This window comes from Camelus ferus, chromosome 9, assembly GCF_009834535.1.
Source record: "Camelus ferus isolate YT-003-E chromosome 9, BCGSAC_Cfer_1.0, whole genome shotgun sequence".
Classification (NCBI taxonomy): Eukaryota; Metazoa; Chordata; class Mammalia; order Artiodactyla; family Camelidae; genus Camelus; species Camelus ferus.
In genome coordinates, this window is record NC_045704.1 from 78160268 (window position 1) to 78175465 (window position 15198).

The following is a 15198-nucleotide window of genomic DNA, read 5'->3' on the forward strand; positions in this document are numbered from 1 at the left end:
TTCCCACAAAGTGACTTGCACAGGACGAGGGAATTTGACACAATTCGTGTGTGCATGATGGATTCTTTGCTGTTTCTTACTAGGATTGATAAGAAGTACTAACCTTGAGATTGCAATTTGGGTAAGATGGATTTTCATGTTCTTATGCCACCAGGCTGTCTGGCTCACGGAACCTATCTGGCTGAGGCTTTGTCCTCCTTCCCCATTTTTGATTTCCCTAGTCTTTCTTCTCAAGCTTCATTTTAATCAGAGGTGCCATTTTCCTTCTTGTTTTGCAAAGGTCTTTACATATCTCTGTATAAATCTGGGCAAAATGAACACAGAATATCAAAGTTACAAGGGCCACAAAGCCTGGGCAGGTGAGTCCTGCGTCCCTGGGCCCAGGGCTGGCCCGGGAGGGCAAGTGCTTTACCCCGGCCACAAAGTATGCTCGGAGCAGATTGGTTGTTCAAAGCCAGGCCTTTGTGCAGAAATATCTTTGGAGTAATAGCCCTGGCATCACACCTGGGAGGCCCTTCTGGCCAGGCCCTGTTCTTGGTGCCCTGAGTGTCCAGGGGAACAGGACCCCATACTTGCACTTTCCTTGACACGCTCAGTCAATGGAGAGCTGGACGTAAAAGTAAGAGCAATAGTGTGGCAGTACCCAGACAGACATCTGCAGGGCCACACAGGTCCCATTGGTCCCAGCCAGTGCCCTCCTACTGGAGAAAGTGCTGGTGGGGGGTGGGCCTGCAGTTGTTGAGGGGGAGTCCTGGGGGTGGGGGTGGGCGTCCAGCATTAAGAACAAGGGCTCCAAGAGCAGATGCTTTGTGCTCGTGTCCAGGATGAGCCTGTGGCTGAGGCTGGAGCAGGGGTGAGGTATGTTCTCCCTTTGCTGGATACAGGAAATGCCCAGTTCCTGGTGATGCTGGGCTGTTCCTGTCTGGGGCTGCAGAGGGTCTGCACTTTGGGGTTGTAATTCAGGCTGATATGTAAATGGTTGGGGAGGCGGGGAATGAAGACTGTATGCCTCTAATGAGAAGCATTTCCTGATGTGGACTGAAGCTGGAAGCCTGGACTGAGGGTGAGCTGGCTAAGACCCTCCTCTTGCAGTCTGGTGTCCAGGCCCCTGCCAGGACCAAGTGTTAGGACTTCTCTGGGTAGGCCTCACTGGAGCCGAGGAGCCTTAGCAAAGGGAGACCGAGCCTAGCACCTCTCTTAAGTTGAGATTCCAAGTAGGCCCACTTCCCTTTTCCTTTTCCAGAAGGGCTGCCCAGAGCCCCAGCCTGGTGTTGGGGAAACATTGGGCCTACGCTGAGGGCTGAGGTCACCTCTGGAGTGAGGCTGGGGGCAGGGGCATCTGGAGACCTGGGGCTGTGTCTTAGGGGTGAGATGCCTAGGGTGTGGAGGAGGAGGGGAGGATGGGAGGACAGCTAATGGGAAGCAGGTGGAAGGGCTGCCCTAGTCCCAGCCGGGGGACAGGTCGGCTGGGATGGCCCAGTCAGTGGGAGAACCCATCAACTCACAGATAATCCTGGGGAACAGGCTCCGGGATGCCCATTCATATTCATTATGTGTGAAGTGGGCGGTTGTAAAGTTAGCTTTCTCTTCATTTAGCTGTCACTGGACACAAAAATATGAGCTGTGGGCAGATGCCCCTGGATGGGAGCCAGTAGCTGGTCCCTGGCCTCCCTGTGCCCTCCCCCACCAGGGCCTCCCTCCGGCACAGGGCCTGCTCCCGGCCTCTGTCCGCCTCTCCTGCCCCTGCCTCTGCGCGTTACTCTCTGACTTGACTTTGTTTTCATCTCTTGCCTGTCTCTTCCCCAGTGCTGCTTCCTTTGCTTTCACAGCTCCTTCCCTCTTCCCTCTTTCTAAGCTGTGGGAGAGGGGGAATCACGGTTGTTCTTGAACTTCTATCTCTGGCACCCAGAACAATGCCTGGCACAAGAGGCACTCTATTTGTAGAACAAACTAATCTTTCTCTCTGCATCTAACTTTTGTGAGAAAATGCAAAATTTTGCCGGCCACTCCTTACATCAAGAAACTTCTAGTGCAGTGGTCTTAGCCCTGGAATTAGAAGCGTGGGTTTGCACCACAGTTCATTATTGACCAGCTGGGTGAAGGTGGTTCTGCTCATCAGTGGTAGCTAGGTCTGCCTCTCCCTGCTACCCAGACTCTTCCCTTCCTAATGGACATGGGCTCACATCTGGACCTCAGAGCCTCCGATAGAGGAGAGAAATCACCAGAAGCCAGGCCCTCAAATGAAGGGAAGGGAAGAGAAGGAAGACACTGGTTTCCTCTAGGGGATGCTTGAGTCTTGTCACAGTGACTATTTTGGCCGGAAAAATCCCATGTGATGGGGGACTTACGCCCTCCTTGGAAATAAGCATGGTGCTGGCGTCTTTGTGTGCTTGGGTTTCTCTGTGCCTGAAGGAGGAGGCCCAGGCTTGGGGGGCCTGGGCTGCTAGCTGAGGCTGAGCTGCTCTGAGCAATGTGGTTGTGTTTACTGGGAGGGTGGGAAGGTGGGAGGGTCAGGCCTGCTTTTTTCCTGCCTTCCAGGAAGATAAGGCAGAAAGCGCAGATGAAGGATAGAATGGGTAATACTCTGAAACCACAAGAAAGAGTCCTGGCTTTCGTCGCTGCCCTACTGCTCAGACGTGCTCCTGGGGCGTCTGAGAGCAGGGAACGGCCCCACCCCCACTACTCCAGGGTCCCGGCCAGGGTAGTTCAGAGCCCTCCGTGGGCTCCCCGGACTTCATCCCATCTCCTCTCCGATGTCAGTCCAGCTGCAAGCTTCTTTCAGCTTTCTCACTCCCCTTCCCACCCCCAGTTCTTCCAAATGAGTCCAGCAGCCCTAGAACCAGGCTTTCCTCCCTGTCTCCTGATACCACTTGACCCCGGGCAGGTGACAGAGCCAGGCATGGCATGCATGGGCTTCGAGGGCTGGTGACAGGCCCATCTTCCCCTAGCCTCTGGGATCCCTGCCTGGACCCTGTCACAGACCAGCCCTGGAGCAACCACGTGCCAAACCCTGAGGAGACACAATCACTTGGTATAAAAAATACTGCCACCTTTATTATAATGCTGGGCAGCACATTTTTTACAAAAGTATCTTTACAAAAGTGGGGGTTGGGATCTCAGGGGCTGAGTCTGTAGAAATCTGTTTTACCCTTACCAACATCCATATAGTAAACCAAGGGATCCTACAGTTTCCATGACATTGCTCTGGCCTGCTCTCATGGAAGAGAATCCAAGTATTTGGTGGTTTCTGGTGGAATTTCTGCCCCTTGGAGGGGGAGGAGGACTCCATAGCATGTTGCTGGAGGGAGCACAGGACAGGAGTAGAGATGGCTGAGCAGGGGAGAAAGGGGCACCTTTTACAGGGACCTCGTTTCCAGGTCTTTGACGCTGGGTGCACGCCCCCTTGTGGTGGGAGGGGCCAGTGAAGCCGGCCCTAGTGATCATGCAAGGCCCTGGTTTCCCCTAAGTGGCAAGGAGCTCCTATTTCAACCTGTGTCCTCCTCTTCTCATCTTCCTGCATTCCCTGAATGAGGAGTCAGTTAAGCTGTTTCAGCTGGAGGGATGACAGGTGAAGTCTGAAGGAAGCAGGGCAGTATCTTCCTCCTCCAGCCCAGAGTTTGGGTGAGGGGACCCACTCTATGGTAGGAAGAATCCTACCCGTTTGAAGCCTGCTCTCTCCTGGACAGCCCCACCTTATTCTAAGAGAAAAGACTCTGTAGCTTTTCCCTGCGGAAGCCTGAGGGTCCCAGCTGCTCTGCCCGGGCCTCCAGGAACCATCTGGGGCTTGGAGGCAGAGGTGTGTCCTCTCTGGCATCCAGGCCGGGGTGGGGTGGGAGCAGCTAGGAACAGAAATGGGGTTGGGCAGCTCAGTCTGCATGTCCACGCAACAGATCACGTGGTCCAGTTCAGCAGGCTGGGCGGCTCCTTGGGCTTCACCCTGAGTGAGATGAGGCTTGGAGACTTATAGTCGTCATCTGGGGAGGGCTCAAAGCTGTGGCCCCCTAGAGCGGGGGAAAAGCTGTGGATGGAGTAGATACCAGGGTGGGCTCCAGGAGAGGCTGGCACACCCATGAAGCCAGCCACATTCCCATGAGAGTGGGAGTACGGAGACATACATGGGGAGGGGATGCCCTCTGGAGACACGAGGCAGGGCCCCCCAGGGCTCCCAGACCCTGGACTGGGCCACAGGGAGTTCTGCAGCTGAAAAGAGAGAAAAAAGAAGGCCCATGAATCAGGAGTCCCAGGGGCCACCTTCCTTACCTAGAGACCCCCTCTTTGTCCTCAGGGCTTCAGAAACTTTCCAAGAAAAGTCCACTTGGTCCAGGTCTAGTATCTGCTCGCTCCTACCCCCACTTCTCCCAGTGGCATCTCAGGAGGCCCCTGCCATTGCTTCTCAAAATAGGAGTTCCTTCAGTGATTCCTTTGTACCAGCTGCTCTGCACACATCATTCATGAGACTGGTAAGAGCCCATTTTGCGGAGGAAGAAGTGATTTACCCACAGTCACATGCAGCCCTAATGCTGCTCCAGGTCTCCCCAGGGCCAGAGCTCATACGTTTGCTGGCCTCCTCACAGAACCGTCAGGCCCTGACCCTAGTGCAGAGGGGGTCTCACCTGGGGATGGCTGTCGGTTCGAGGCAGCACAGAGATGTCATAGGCAGACGTGAAGGGGTTCCGCCCCTCCTGGATCTTCCCATAACGTTCACGCTTCCGCCACTTGGCTCTGCGGTTCTGAAACCAGACCTGGGGGCCGGTTGGGGGAGGTTAAGGGGGTGACTGATAAAGCAGCCCTGAGGCATGGAGCCTACTGGGGAGAGAGCTGACGGTTGTGTCCTCCTGTGGGGAGGTGGGGAGCTGGCTCAAGGCTGGAGGATCTTGAGTTGCAGGAACTTGTAAATTCACATCATTCTCATGGCCCCGGGGGGTTGCTTGGGATGGAGCCTAAGAGAGGCCCAAGCCCAGAGGGGGTTTATTGGCCCCATGGGCCCTCCCCAGATCCCCAGGCTGAGTCACTCTCTGATTCTCCAGCCTGGCTGTGTCTGGTAAGGGTGTTATTGGAGTCCGTGGCCTCTGGGCACTTCCTGGGTGTACCAGTGCACATATGTTGTGTTTCTAGCCTCCCCACCTCATCTCCTTTCCCAATATACCCACCTCACCGCATCTGAGAAATCTTAAAGATATTTCTGTTCAGGTCCTAGTCCTGCTTAAATCCTCAGTGGTTCCCTGGAGACATCAGCCTAGACAAGGCCCTTGGCGATGACCCCTGCTCCTTTCCTTAACAAGGCCCCTTGGCACTGACCCCTGTTCCTCTCCACAGCCTCATCTCCTGCCAGGTCACAACACTCGATTCTTCATAGCTGCCTCCCACCCCAGTTCCCCTCTGAAACACTGCTACATCTTGCCTCCCTGCCTTTGTTCTACCCATCCCCTCCACACGTCTGAAATGGGCACCTTCCACTGGACTTTGAAATACCCCAGCATTGTTCTCATTGTACTTACCACATTCTAGTAGCATTATCTGCTTTGGAATCTGTCTTTCCCATTCACTTGTGAGCTCCTGGCAGGTGTGGGTGGCATATCTGTGTGCTGTGCACGTATCTGGGATGGATTTGTCGTCTGGTATATGCCCTATGTGTGTTGGTGCACGCATTTTGCATTTCTATCATCTAATAAACTTTTATGTGTCAGGCTCTAGGCTAGACATTGGCAATATCAAAACCAAACCAAACCAAAAAGGCACCTGATTTCCAGGGATTTAGCTGGGAGCCACAGCAAAAGAAGCTGTGTACGTGTGTGTGTAAGTAACCCCATCTGAGTCCCTCACTCCACACGCTGCCTCTCATGCAGGCAGGAAAGGCCTGACAGTTCAGAAGCTGGGTGCTCTCTCAGCCCCTAACCCGGGTTGCAGATCCAGGAGCAGGCCTGGGCTGGAAAAGGGCACACCACCTACCCAGCTGCCTGGCTCTCCTTCCTCTGTTCTCTCTCCCTGCAGGCAGATGAAGGAGCCTGCAGCTGCTGATCACTTTCCTGGGAATTCTTCCCTGTCACCACCAGCTCTCCCCTCTGTGCCCTGAACCTGCCCCTGCACTGTCCCAAGTGGTCCTGTCACACCTCTCCATGGGTGAGGTCTATGGGTGGCGTCCGGCTCTTGTCAAGCTCCCTATTCTTGGGCCTCAATCATGGGGGAAGCTTCTGGACTAGGTCTGGGGGCCTTGTGGCCACCACTCCACCCTTTCAGGGTTGAAAAGGCCTAGAAGAGCAGTGGGGCGTGTGCTCCGCTGCCCCAGGGCACTTCCATAGGGGCAGCTATTCAGAACCAGCTCCCTCACCCTGTTTCCCTCCCCTTCCCCCTCTCTTCCCTGGCTGAGGCTTGCTGGGCTGTCTAGAGATGCGACATTTGGACTTCCATGGCTTATGTAATCTGGGGTTGTCCCAGTGCTGGGCCTCTTACCCTCATGGCCCCAGGCCCTGAGGAACCCTGGGGAGGAAGTCTGTTTTGGGTGCCACCTGGTAGGAACATGGGAGCAGGAAGACCCAGCAGAGAAGGGGAAACAGCGCAAGCTCCTCTGGTGCTATGTTGGATCCAGCTGTAGGGCCTTCTCTGCTAGACTGTTGGTCCCCACATTCTGCCAGTGCTGGCTCCTACCTCACCCTCAGAGCCTCTGGAGGGCCCCACCCCATGCAAGGTGTGATAAGAATGAGTGCTGCCCCTACTCAGTCTCCTCTGCTGGGAGAGGGACTGTCCTCTGCTTAAAGTTCGCCTCCTCACCTTTCCTGAGAAGTCCAAAGCTAACCCCTCTCCCAGCGCCTCCTGCTTGGCATCAGGGAGCCTGCTGCGTATCAAGCTGGTTCAGAGCAAGGCAGCAATGACCATCTACCTGTTGGGCCAGACTCTTACTGAAGCCTCCTTTTCCAGCCCCATCTCCTGCCTGCCACCTTTCTCACTTCCAGCATGCCTTGGACATGGAGTCCCTTCTCTTCTCCCTGTCCTAGCATCCCTTCATCCTCCCACCCCATCCAGCAGTGGAGCAGGCTGGGCTCCACCCTAGTGAAGCTGGCGACAGCCTCATTCAGGAAGCCCTGGGGCCTGATCTCTGTTGGGGAGCGTTTGTCATGGGCACGGGCTCCTGACCAGACTCTCCGAGCCACGGTCTGGGAGTTGGCAGGACTGAGGTCACTGGCTCGGGGTGGCTTTAAGCATCACTGATCCTGAGACCCCTGACAGGGACCCTCCCAATTTCCAGTAGCTACCTCTGGAGCAGCCCTGATATTTGTTTAGCATTTCGCTGCTTCCAAAATGCTGTCACATCTGTGATTCTCAAAGGTACTCCTTATGTAGGTATTACTATCATTCTCTTTTCCTAAATTGGGAAGCCAAGACTGAGCCAAGTCACCTGTCAGCTAGTAAGTGGCAGAGTTAGGACTCCCACACAAGTCTTTTGACTCCAGGAGGCTGTCACCCCCCCTCCCATGCAGAAGCCTCAACTTGGGCTGCAAGCCTGTGGCTGCAGCAGAGCCAGGTGTGGAGGGGAGCCCAGGAGGGCCAGCGGGGGCAGGCACTGGGAAAGGCAGCTCTGTGTGGTGCCAGCGTCCACCTCTCCCAGCCTTTCCATGGCCTGTCTCAGTCTGGATGGTCGAGTCAGCCAGAGAACCCTGTGGCCGGGGTGCCCTCACCTGTACCCGGGCCTCGGTTAGGTCCGTGCGCAGAGCCAGCTGCTCCCGGGCATACACATCAGGGTAGTGGGTTTTCTGGAAGACTTTCTCCAGCTCCTCCAGCTGGAATGTGCTGAAGGTCGTACGGTTACGGCGCTTCTTGCTCTTGTTCTTGGCTAACTCCATGGAGTCAGGGAGTCCTGGGGACAGAGGGACACGTAGGCTGGCCAGGCAGGGGCCTGGGGAGCTTGGCGCGTTAGAGGGCCTGTCTCTGGGGTCCCCTCGGCAGTCCAAGGGCAGCTGGGGGAAGCTGGCAGCTTTGGAGGCCTTCTCCTCAGCTGCAATGGAAAACACAAAAAGGAGGATGGAAACGGAACCAGGGGGTTTTGTGGGTGGAATAGAGGGAGGGGGAAGAACGTTGACGCTTCAGTCCCCGCCTCCCCCTTCCTTTTCCCTCCAAGCAGCCACCCTCCAAGGGAGCCTGGCATTTGGAGGCCTGCCTTTGGAGCCTCCAGCTGGGGAGGGGGCCCTGGGGAAGGCTATGCTCTGTGGTCTGGGTGGATCTGCTGGGGCCAGAGGGGGGGTTCATTTCGGGGAAGCACTCTGTGGTGGCGTGTCCCACAGGGTGTGGAGGTGCCAGGATTGGTGCCATGGCAGGGCCTAGCATGGGGGTAGGAAGAAGGGATGGGGATGGGGTGGTTGACACTCCCTGCCTCTACCAGGAAGTGCCTCCTTGTCCCTGACTCTGCAGGTCCTGGTTCCCATGCCTCTGCTCCAGGACTGGGCAAGGGACAGGGATGTTCAGACCACCTATGGCTGATCTGGCTATGCCTTATCCTCTGAACCCCAAGTTTCAGGACAATGTCAAATTCCCCTGCCCTGGGGTATGAGGGGCAAGATGGGGCAAAGAAGCTTCAAGAGGGATTATCAAATTCCTATGAAAATGTAGAGTAGAGGACAGGAGACAGACTGTGCTCGGAGAAGGAGAGATGGGGGACAGTGTGGAAACAGGGCACAGCTCCATAGCCCATCATCCTCGTCATTGTCTACCCCCTCCCTTCCCGGGAGTTTATGACGGCTCTCTCAGTGCCCACAATTAGCAAGCAGCCCTGCTCTGACGTGCTAGCTCTCACTCAGGAAGCTAGGTGGAGCCCGCCATGACTGGGGCATGGTGAAAAATAGGTCACCCTGATCACCCCTCCCTCTCCCTCTGGCGAGGACCCCCAGCAGGGTAGCCATGAAATCTCTTCTCAACGGTCCCCTGGGATGGCAGGAGCGACGCCACAAAGACGGGCCACTGACTCACACAGCCCCTTCCCTGGCCCCAGGCCCATCCCCGGCGGGGGCCTGGCCCCCAGGAGGCCCAGTGAGCTGGCACCAAGAGGCAGTTTCTTTCCCAGGACTCGGTGTTGGGATCACAGCTGTGGCCGGTGGTGGGGAGGCCAGGACCGGAGAGATGGGCTCTGGGGTTCTGGGTCTGATGAGTCCCTGCCTGCATTGTGGTGGACTAGTCAGGCAATGTTCCCCTCGGTTGGAAGATGGTTGGTGACCTCCCAGGACCACCCAGGCTGTGAAATAAGCTCGGCTTCCTGAGTGTGTCCTGGAAGTCAGGGAGAGTCAGGCAGTGCCTGTCCTCAGACCGGTGCATAGTGACAGCCCAGACGCCAGGCTTCTTTCATAACTCAGGTGGAGCATGGGGGAGAAAATGCATCAGTCCCTGACTTCTATTCCTGGGTAACACATTTCCGTCCTAGGGGTAGTTTCCTCTGGTAGGACCTGAGTAAGGAAGACTGATTGGAAGTTGAACCAAATAATTTTAAACGGTCAGAAGGCCGGGGAGACTGGAAGGAGACACTGCACACATAGCAGGCCTGAGAGGGAGGGGTCTTGGTATCTTGAATTCAGAGGGAGAGCCTGCAGGGCTCTAGGCAGAAGCAAGCAAGGGTGGCTCAGGGATGGGGGTCAGAGGGGCACGGACATCACCACAATAGGTTCCCCAAAGCTCTGGGCTTGCTTATCTGCCTCTTGGGCCCTCCATCTCTGTCTCAATAGGAACTGCCCAGAGTAAGTGACCAGATTTGGGGCTCTGGGACTTGCCTTCCTGACCTTAAGCCACCTAGCTACCAGGGTAAGGGATGACAGTGGAGCAGGACTTCTCGGAATAGCCATCCCCAAAAGGGCCAAGCCTTCCAGCCCCTGCTGACCACCTGTGCCTGCACATTCTACAGCCCTCTCCAGGGATCACAGAACTTCTCCCCTCTTCATTGCCATTGCCCTGAAACAACCTCCATCTGCCTGGACTCCAGCATGAGGGCAGCATTCCCCATCTAGGGGGACAGGGGCATGCCTCATTGAACAAGCAGCCTCTTGAGGAGCAAGGCCCAGAAGAGAAAAGAGATGGAGGTGGGATAAATGGAGGGCAGCAATCAAAGAAAGGCAGCGCAGGAACAGAAGCTGGCAGTTTGAATCTATGCTTGTCAGGGAGAGGCCGCACTGCAAGGCCGGGAGCGTGTTTCAGGCACGCACAGGCTGTGTGTGGGAGTCACTTGCACCTGGTGGGCACATTGGGTCGTTAACGGGGTAGTGCTCACGTTGGAAACTGGAAGCCTGGAGCTCAGCACTGCGGTATCCACGGCCTGGACAAATGCAGAACCACAGCAGCAGTCTGTCAGGACTCAAAGACAGGAGTCAGGACAAGCATCAGCGGAAATCTGTCCCTGACTCCACTCCCAGGCCCGGTGCACTTCCTTACACCCAGGCTGCCAGGGCCTTCAGTGGTGGCGGCCCCAAAGCGGCACCACTCCGCCGCCAACTGGGGGCCCCATTGTCCCCCATGAATGGTGTCCATTGACGTCGCAGGCCCAGCCATCCGGCTTTCAGCTTTCGCAGCAGCCTTGCTCCACGCACGCCCTTTCCCAAGCGACCCGCGCTCGCTGAGGCCTGGGCTTCCGCAAAGCGCCAGAGCTGGTGTGGGCATACGCTTCCCTTGTAAACCCCAGCGGGGCCTTGGTGCTCTCTTCCTAGAGGTTCCCAGCCTTGGTCTAGAGGCCTCAGACGGGACTGACGACTTGGGACTCTCCTCTAAGTCCGCAGCGGCACCGGGAGCGCGGCCCGCCGGGTTATTCGTCTTAGGGCTTCAGCGGCGGGCGCCCTCGAGATCAAGTAGCCAAGCTAGGGGGCAGACTGGACGGCCCCCGGCAAAGCAGGAAGGAACGGCCAAACACTTCTCCCGCCCTCTGAGCAGCCACGCGCAGAGGGCGCGAGGGTGGCTGGCATCGCCAGGACGCGACCGGGATCCAGACCAGAGCTGGCGCTCTCTGCAAAGGGCGGCCGCAAAGGGCTCGAGAAGAGCGCGGTGCGCCAAGCTCTCCAACGCGCAATTGCTCAGCCTCGGAAAGATCGCGCCGCAGCTGGGGAGCAGCTGCGCGCTCACTGGTCTGAACTGGAAACGCTCAGAGCTCGTTATTTTAGAAGCCGGGAAATAAGGCGGAATACCCCTTTGACCAACATTACCCACCAAGCAGACTGGGCAGCCCGAGTCCCCGGAGCCGGCCCTCCCTAGCAGCGCGGCCGCGCCGCAGGGACACAGGCCCCTCGGCCCGCCCGCCGAGTTCCGGCCAGGGCACCCGGGAGGCCAGCGGCGGCTGGGGTCTCTACCCAGGCTCCGCTCGCACCCGCCGAGCCTTCTTTTCGTTTGGTCTGTTTGAATCATTAATTTCTTTCTCCCGGTTGTTCCATTTTATTATTTTCTACCCTTTTTGGATGTCCCTTTTTTCTTTCCTTTTGTCTGCTGCTCCTCTTTTCGTCCGTTCCCTCCTTCTCCATTTACCCGCTTCGTTCGATCCTCCACTTTTTTTTTTCGTTCGTTCTTCATTTATTCCTTTCCGTTCTGTCCAGCTCGCCGATTGCCTTTTACCTCCTCTTCTTGCCTTTCTCCTCCGTTGTTTTGTTCAATTTCCTTTTCCTCTTTTTGGTTGTTTACACTCTGATTTTCTTTCTACGCATTTCGTTGTTGTCACCCTTGCCGTCGCCAGGTTCCTCCAGCCGCTCGTTCTGTTTCAGCGCTCTCCGCAGTTTGCGCGGTGCCGGGGCAGGTCCGGCTTTCAGTGTCCCGGCGGTCTGTCGCTCCCAGCAGGGACTGAGACCCGCGAGGTGGGTCGTGCCCGACGCTGCGCGCCGAGCAAGGCTGAGTACCTGTTCTCGGCGGTGCTCAGGGCGCTGCGCGTTCGCCGCCGTCTGGCTGGGATCAGAGGAGCCAGACCAACTGCTTCTCATTAAGTCCCAACTGTGGTTTTTATCAGGAGAACCTTTTTCAAAGGGCACAGACACGAAGCTCCGCGGACTCGTTCATTTCCTCGCTGACCCCCACATACCTCCCCTACACATTCCCACCGCCCCGACTAGGCGAAGGCCCGAGCTGCCCGCGAGGCGCCAGTGGGGCGGAGGCGGGTTGGGGCCGATCTCGGAGGATCAGGCTCTGGGCCTAAACTGAGGGATGCGGCAGCAGCAGAGATGAGGCGGGCGCGAGCGCGGACACTTCCACGGGTCAGCGGATGCAGCGGGCTGCGGACCCGCCCGCCAGGTCCCTGCATTCAGGCGCGTTCTTGGAAACCGCGCCGTCCAACTGGCCTTAACGATTAGGGCACCGGCCCAGAAGCCGACGGTGCCCAGTGTTTAGGCCCGCTCCCGACGGCCCCCGCGGTGACAATCCAGTGAGAGGAAACCAAGACCGCAAGAAGAGTGGCCATCGCCGTCCGTAACGACGGGGAGCCCAGGTTAGTCTGGGAAATAAGGAAACAGTTATTCCGTATTGAGAATGGCATCGGCACTGCAGGACCAGCCGCAGCCATTGCGCCGAGCGCCTAAGGCGCAGGCAGTAGCGCCTTTCCCGGGGGAGGGCAGGCCGCAGCCCTCGGCTGAGTTCAGCTTGGCTAGTGAAGGTCGGGGCCCACCTCGGGGCCCTCAGCGGGCGCCAGACACAAAAGCCGCGCTTCTCTCCCCGCATCGGGGCCAAGAGTTCAGTGTGGCTCCCAGGCCCTGGGCCGGGTCCGGGCTTCTGTGTCGGTGGCAGTTCCAGCCCAACTCTGGCCAAGCATGATGTCTCCTTCCCGGTTCCAGCCGCTTTCGGGCCCGACTGGGCCCCGGGCAGTCGCCGCTCCACCCTCTCTCGACCTCCCGCCTCCCGTTCCAGGCCGCCAGAGGCACGGATGGCTCTGACACCCGCACCGCTCTGGCTTTCGCCCGGGACCAGCGCTGGTCTGGCTTCAGAGGGAGCCGTGGCGAGAAGCGAGAGGAGTAAAAAGTTAAGAAATAGGCAAGCGGGAGAGGGGAGCGAGGAGGCCCCGGCGGGCCCGGGGAAGGAAGTGGGAGAGTGGGTCGAGGCTGCGCGCTACGCCCCGCGCCGCGCGTTACCTTCCGCGGGTCCCTCGTAGAAGTGGCCGCCGTTGAGCGCCGGGCCCGGTCCGAGGTCCTGCAGGTACTTGGCGGGCGGCTTGGCCGGCTCCGGGAGGTAGGGCTCTAGGGGTCCGCAGGCCGGAAAGCGGGTCAGCCGCGGGCCGCGGGGCGGCGCGGGGTGCAGGTGAGGCGCGGAGGAGGGGGTTCCCTGTGGGCCTGGAGGCTCGTCCCCGGCGGCCGCGTAGGGGCCAGGCCCGGGCCCCACGCCGAAAGGCGTGCAGCGCTCGGGGTCCATGCCGGCTCGGGGCGCACAGGCCGCCGGGGTTTCGGGGCTCGCGCTGCCCGCGCGGCCTGTGAGCACCCGCCAAGGAGGAGGGACCTGGGCGCGGGGGCGCGGAGCCCCCGGGAGCGGCGCGCGCCGCGGGGGGCGGGGGGCGGGGGACCGGGGAGGGGGCCTCGCTCTGACTTAATGCTGGAACCATCCACGTCACGTGCGGCCCGCGCAGGTTAACCCCTCGGATCCCGGGAGCCCCCAGATTCACTCCAGTCCCCGTATCAGAGGAAGTTCGAGAAGAGGGGGAGGGAGCCACCCCCTCTGGAGGGCAGGGTCCCTTTTGTCTATCCATCTTGGTGAGTCCCTTGTTTAGAGCTGCCCCCTTAGCCCTGATAGCTAGAGGCTCTTGCTTCTGGATGCGGGAGGCTGTTCGGGGTAGAGTCCCCCTCCACTCGCAACAAATACTTTTAGGCCTGGTCTCTAGACATTGCCTGGGATGGTGGCCAGGGAGCAGGTAGGGGCCGGGCTGGGATTTTACCTAACTCTTTTCTGGGAGTAGGAAGAACGTTGCCTCCAGCAAAAACACCCCCGTTGGAAATCTCTGTTTCTCACCGGGAGAAGTGTCATTGGGAGTGTTGTGTGGAAGCAGCTCTAATCTGGCAATGGGGGCTGGGGAGGTGGGCACTCTCATTAAGTAGCTGTGGGACCTTGAACTAGCCACTTAGTGTCCTCATGTGACTGCGGAGGTTGGACACAGTCAATCCTCAGAGTCTTTCTATATATTCCTGGTGGGTTTCAGAAGCAGAGGCAGGGCCAGAGAAGACAGGGGTCTCGCAGGGGCAGTTCAGGACTGAACAGAGTCCAGCAGAGGTTACCACTGAAGCAGGTGGAAGAGTACCTAGAGGGTTTTGTGTTTGAACAGCAGGCATGGAGTGAATGCCTTTTAGTGGCAAATGAGCATGAAGTTCCTGGAGACCCACTGGAGAGAGTCTGTCTGCAGCTCAGACCTCAGGGCTCTATTGCCCCTGGCCTGCCATTTTGGAGGAGGATGAAGGTGGGACCATATCTCCTAAGTGTTGGGTCTCCCTAGCCAAAAGGAAGCATAGGACTAGGGCAGTAGCTTAGAATTTCTGACAAGTGAAACACCCTCCACCCTACTGGGAAGCTGCAGAAATACCCGAGGGCCCTAGGACCCTGCTCACTTCTGTGCATTGAGGGACCTCTAGGTCTGGGTTACACTGATTTTATTTTCAGTGCCTTCAGAGACTAGCGAGAGGGGTGGAGAGTCATCATTTGTATTTCATTTGAATTCTCAATTTTTAAAGGAATCCAAGAGGCCTGGTGTGAACACCTCCCTCTTCCGCTGGGGGCTTAGAGGGGGGTTTCTTGGCTGTCCTCAGCCAGAGCTGGGCTGTAAATCAAGGCCAAACAGGAACCAGAAGCCTTGCATCTCACAAGTAGTCATTAAGCCATTATTAAACATACCATAACTTCTCTGAAGCCTTATTGGTTTAAACACCACATTGGAGGCATTATGGCCATTAGGGCCCCTAATCACAGGCTGCAGACTGGCACAGTGAGATGGCAGCACCTGGGGCTGCTATTTCCAGCCAAGAGGGAGGCTTAGCTTGGAATCAAGCTTCCTTTGTGGACTCACCAGGGGGATCCATTCTCTTGGATCCAGTGGATCCCAGCTCTGTGAAACCAACTTGCAGTGGTTTCACTTTTGCCCATTGATAGGATTTTTCAATAGTTATTGTGTTAGTAAATCCACTATACTTCAATTTAAAAAAATAGTTATTGGGTTAGGGCTGTGATATCGTTGACTGTTTTAGGCATATGTTATGTCAGTTCAGGATCCCTCTTCTGTTCCACAAA

At 57.4% G+C, this 15198-nt stretch overlaps 2 protein-coding genes across 7 annotated transcripts in view; one reads left to right on the plus strand and one right to left on the minus strand.

Annotated features, from left to right (window-relative positions):
* Window positions 1-3032: 3032 nt before the first annotated feature.
* Window positions 3033-13472, minus strand: ALX3 (ALX homeobox 3). 4 transcript variants are annotated; one of them, XM_032487287.1, is made up of 5 exons: window positions 13065-13472; window positions 10244-10288; window positions 7674-7852; window positions 4614-4742; window positions 3033-4200 (listed from the first exon to the last, which is right to left on the minus strand). In XM_032487287.1, exons 1-5 carry the CDS (start codon window positions 13339-13341, stop codon window positions 3892-3894), a joined length of 939 nt encoding a protein of 312 aa, XP_032343178.1. In that variant the 5' UTR covers window positions 13342-13472; the 3' UTR covers window positions 3033-3891. The 4 variants fall into 4 exon arrangements, with proteins under 4 accessions (XP_032343178.1, XP_032343176.1, XP_032343179.1 ...); XM_032487285.1 differs by having other exon boundaries at window positions 7674-7990; XM_032487288.1 differs by lacking the exon at window positions 10244-10288.
* UBL4B (ubiquitin like 4B) overlaps window positions 10327-15198 on the plus strand; it is a 51849-nt gene continuing 46977 nt past the window's right edge. For all 3 annotated transcript variants that reach the window (XR_004322762.1, XM_032487289.1, XM_032487292.1), the window contains exon 1: window positions 10327-12427. The gene's annotated coding sequence lies outside the window, so the exon portion shown is untranslated. The remainder of the gene's footprint in view (window positions 12428-15198) is intronic.

Excerpts from the sequence above, each read along its gene's own strand:
- ALX3 (XM_032487285.1), bottom strand. The coding sequence starts at position 13,341 with ATGGACCCCGAGCGCTGCACGCCTTTCGGCGTGGGGCCCGGGCCTGGC. Across the intron at positions 10,289-13,064 it reads CTACGAGGGACCCGCGGAAG|GCCGTGGATACCGCAGTGCT; the intron begins GTAACGCGCGGC and ends GCATTTGTCCAG. Across the intron at positions 4,201-4,613 it reads GAACCGACAGCCATCCCCAG|CTGCAGAACTCCCTGTGGCC; the intron begins GTGAGACCCCCT and ends CTCTCTTTTCAG.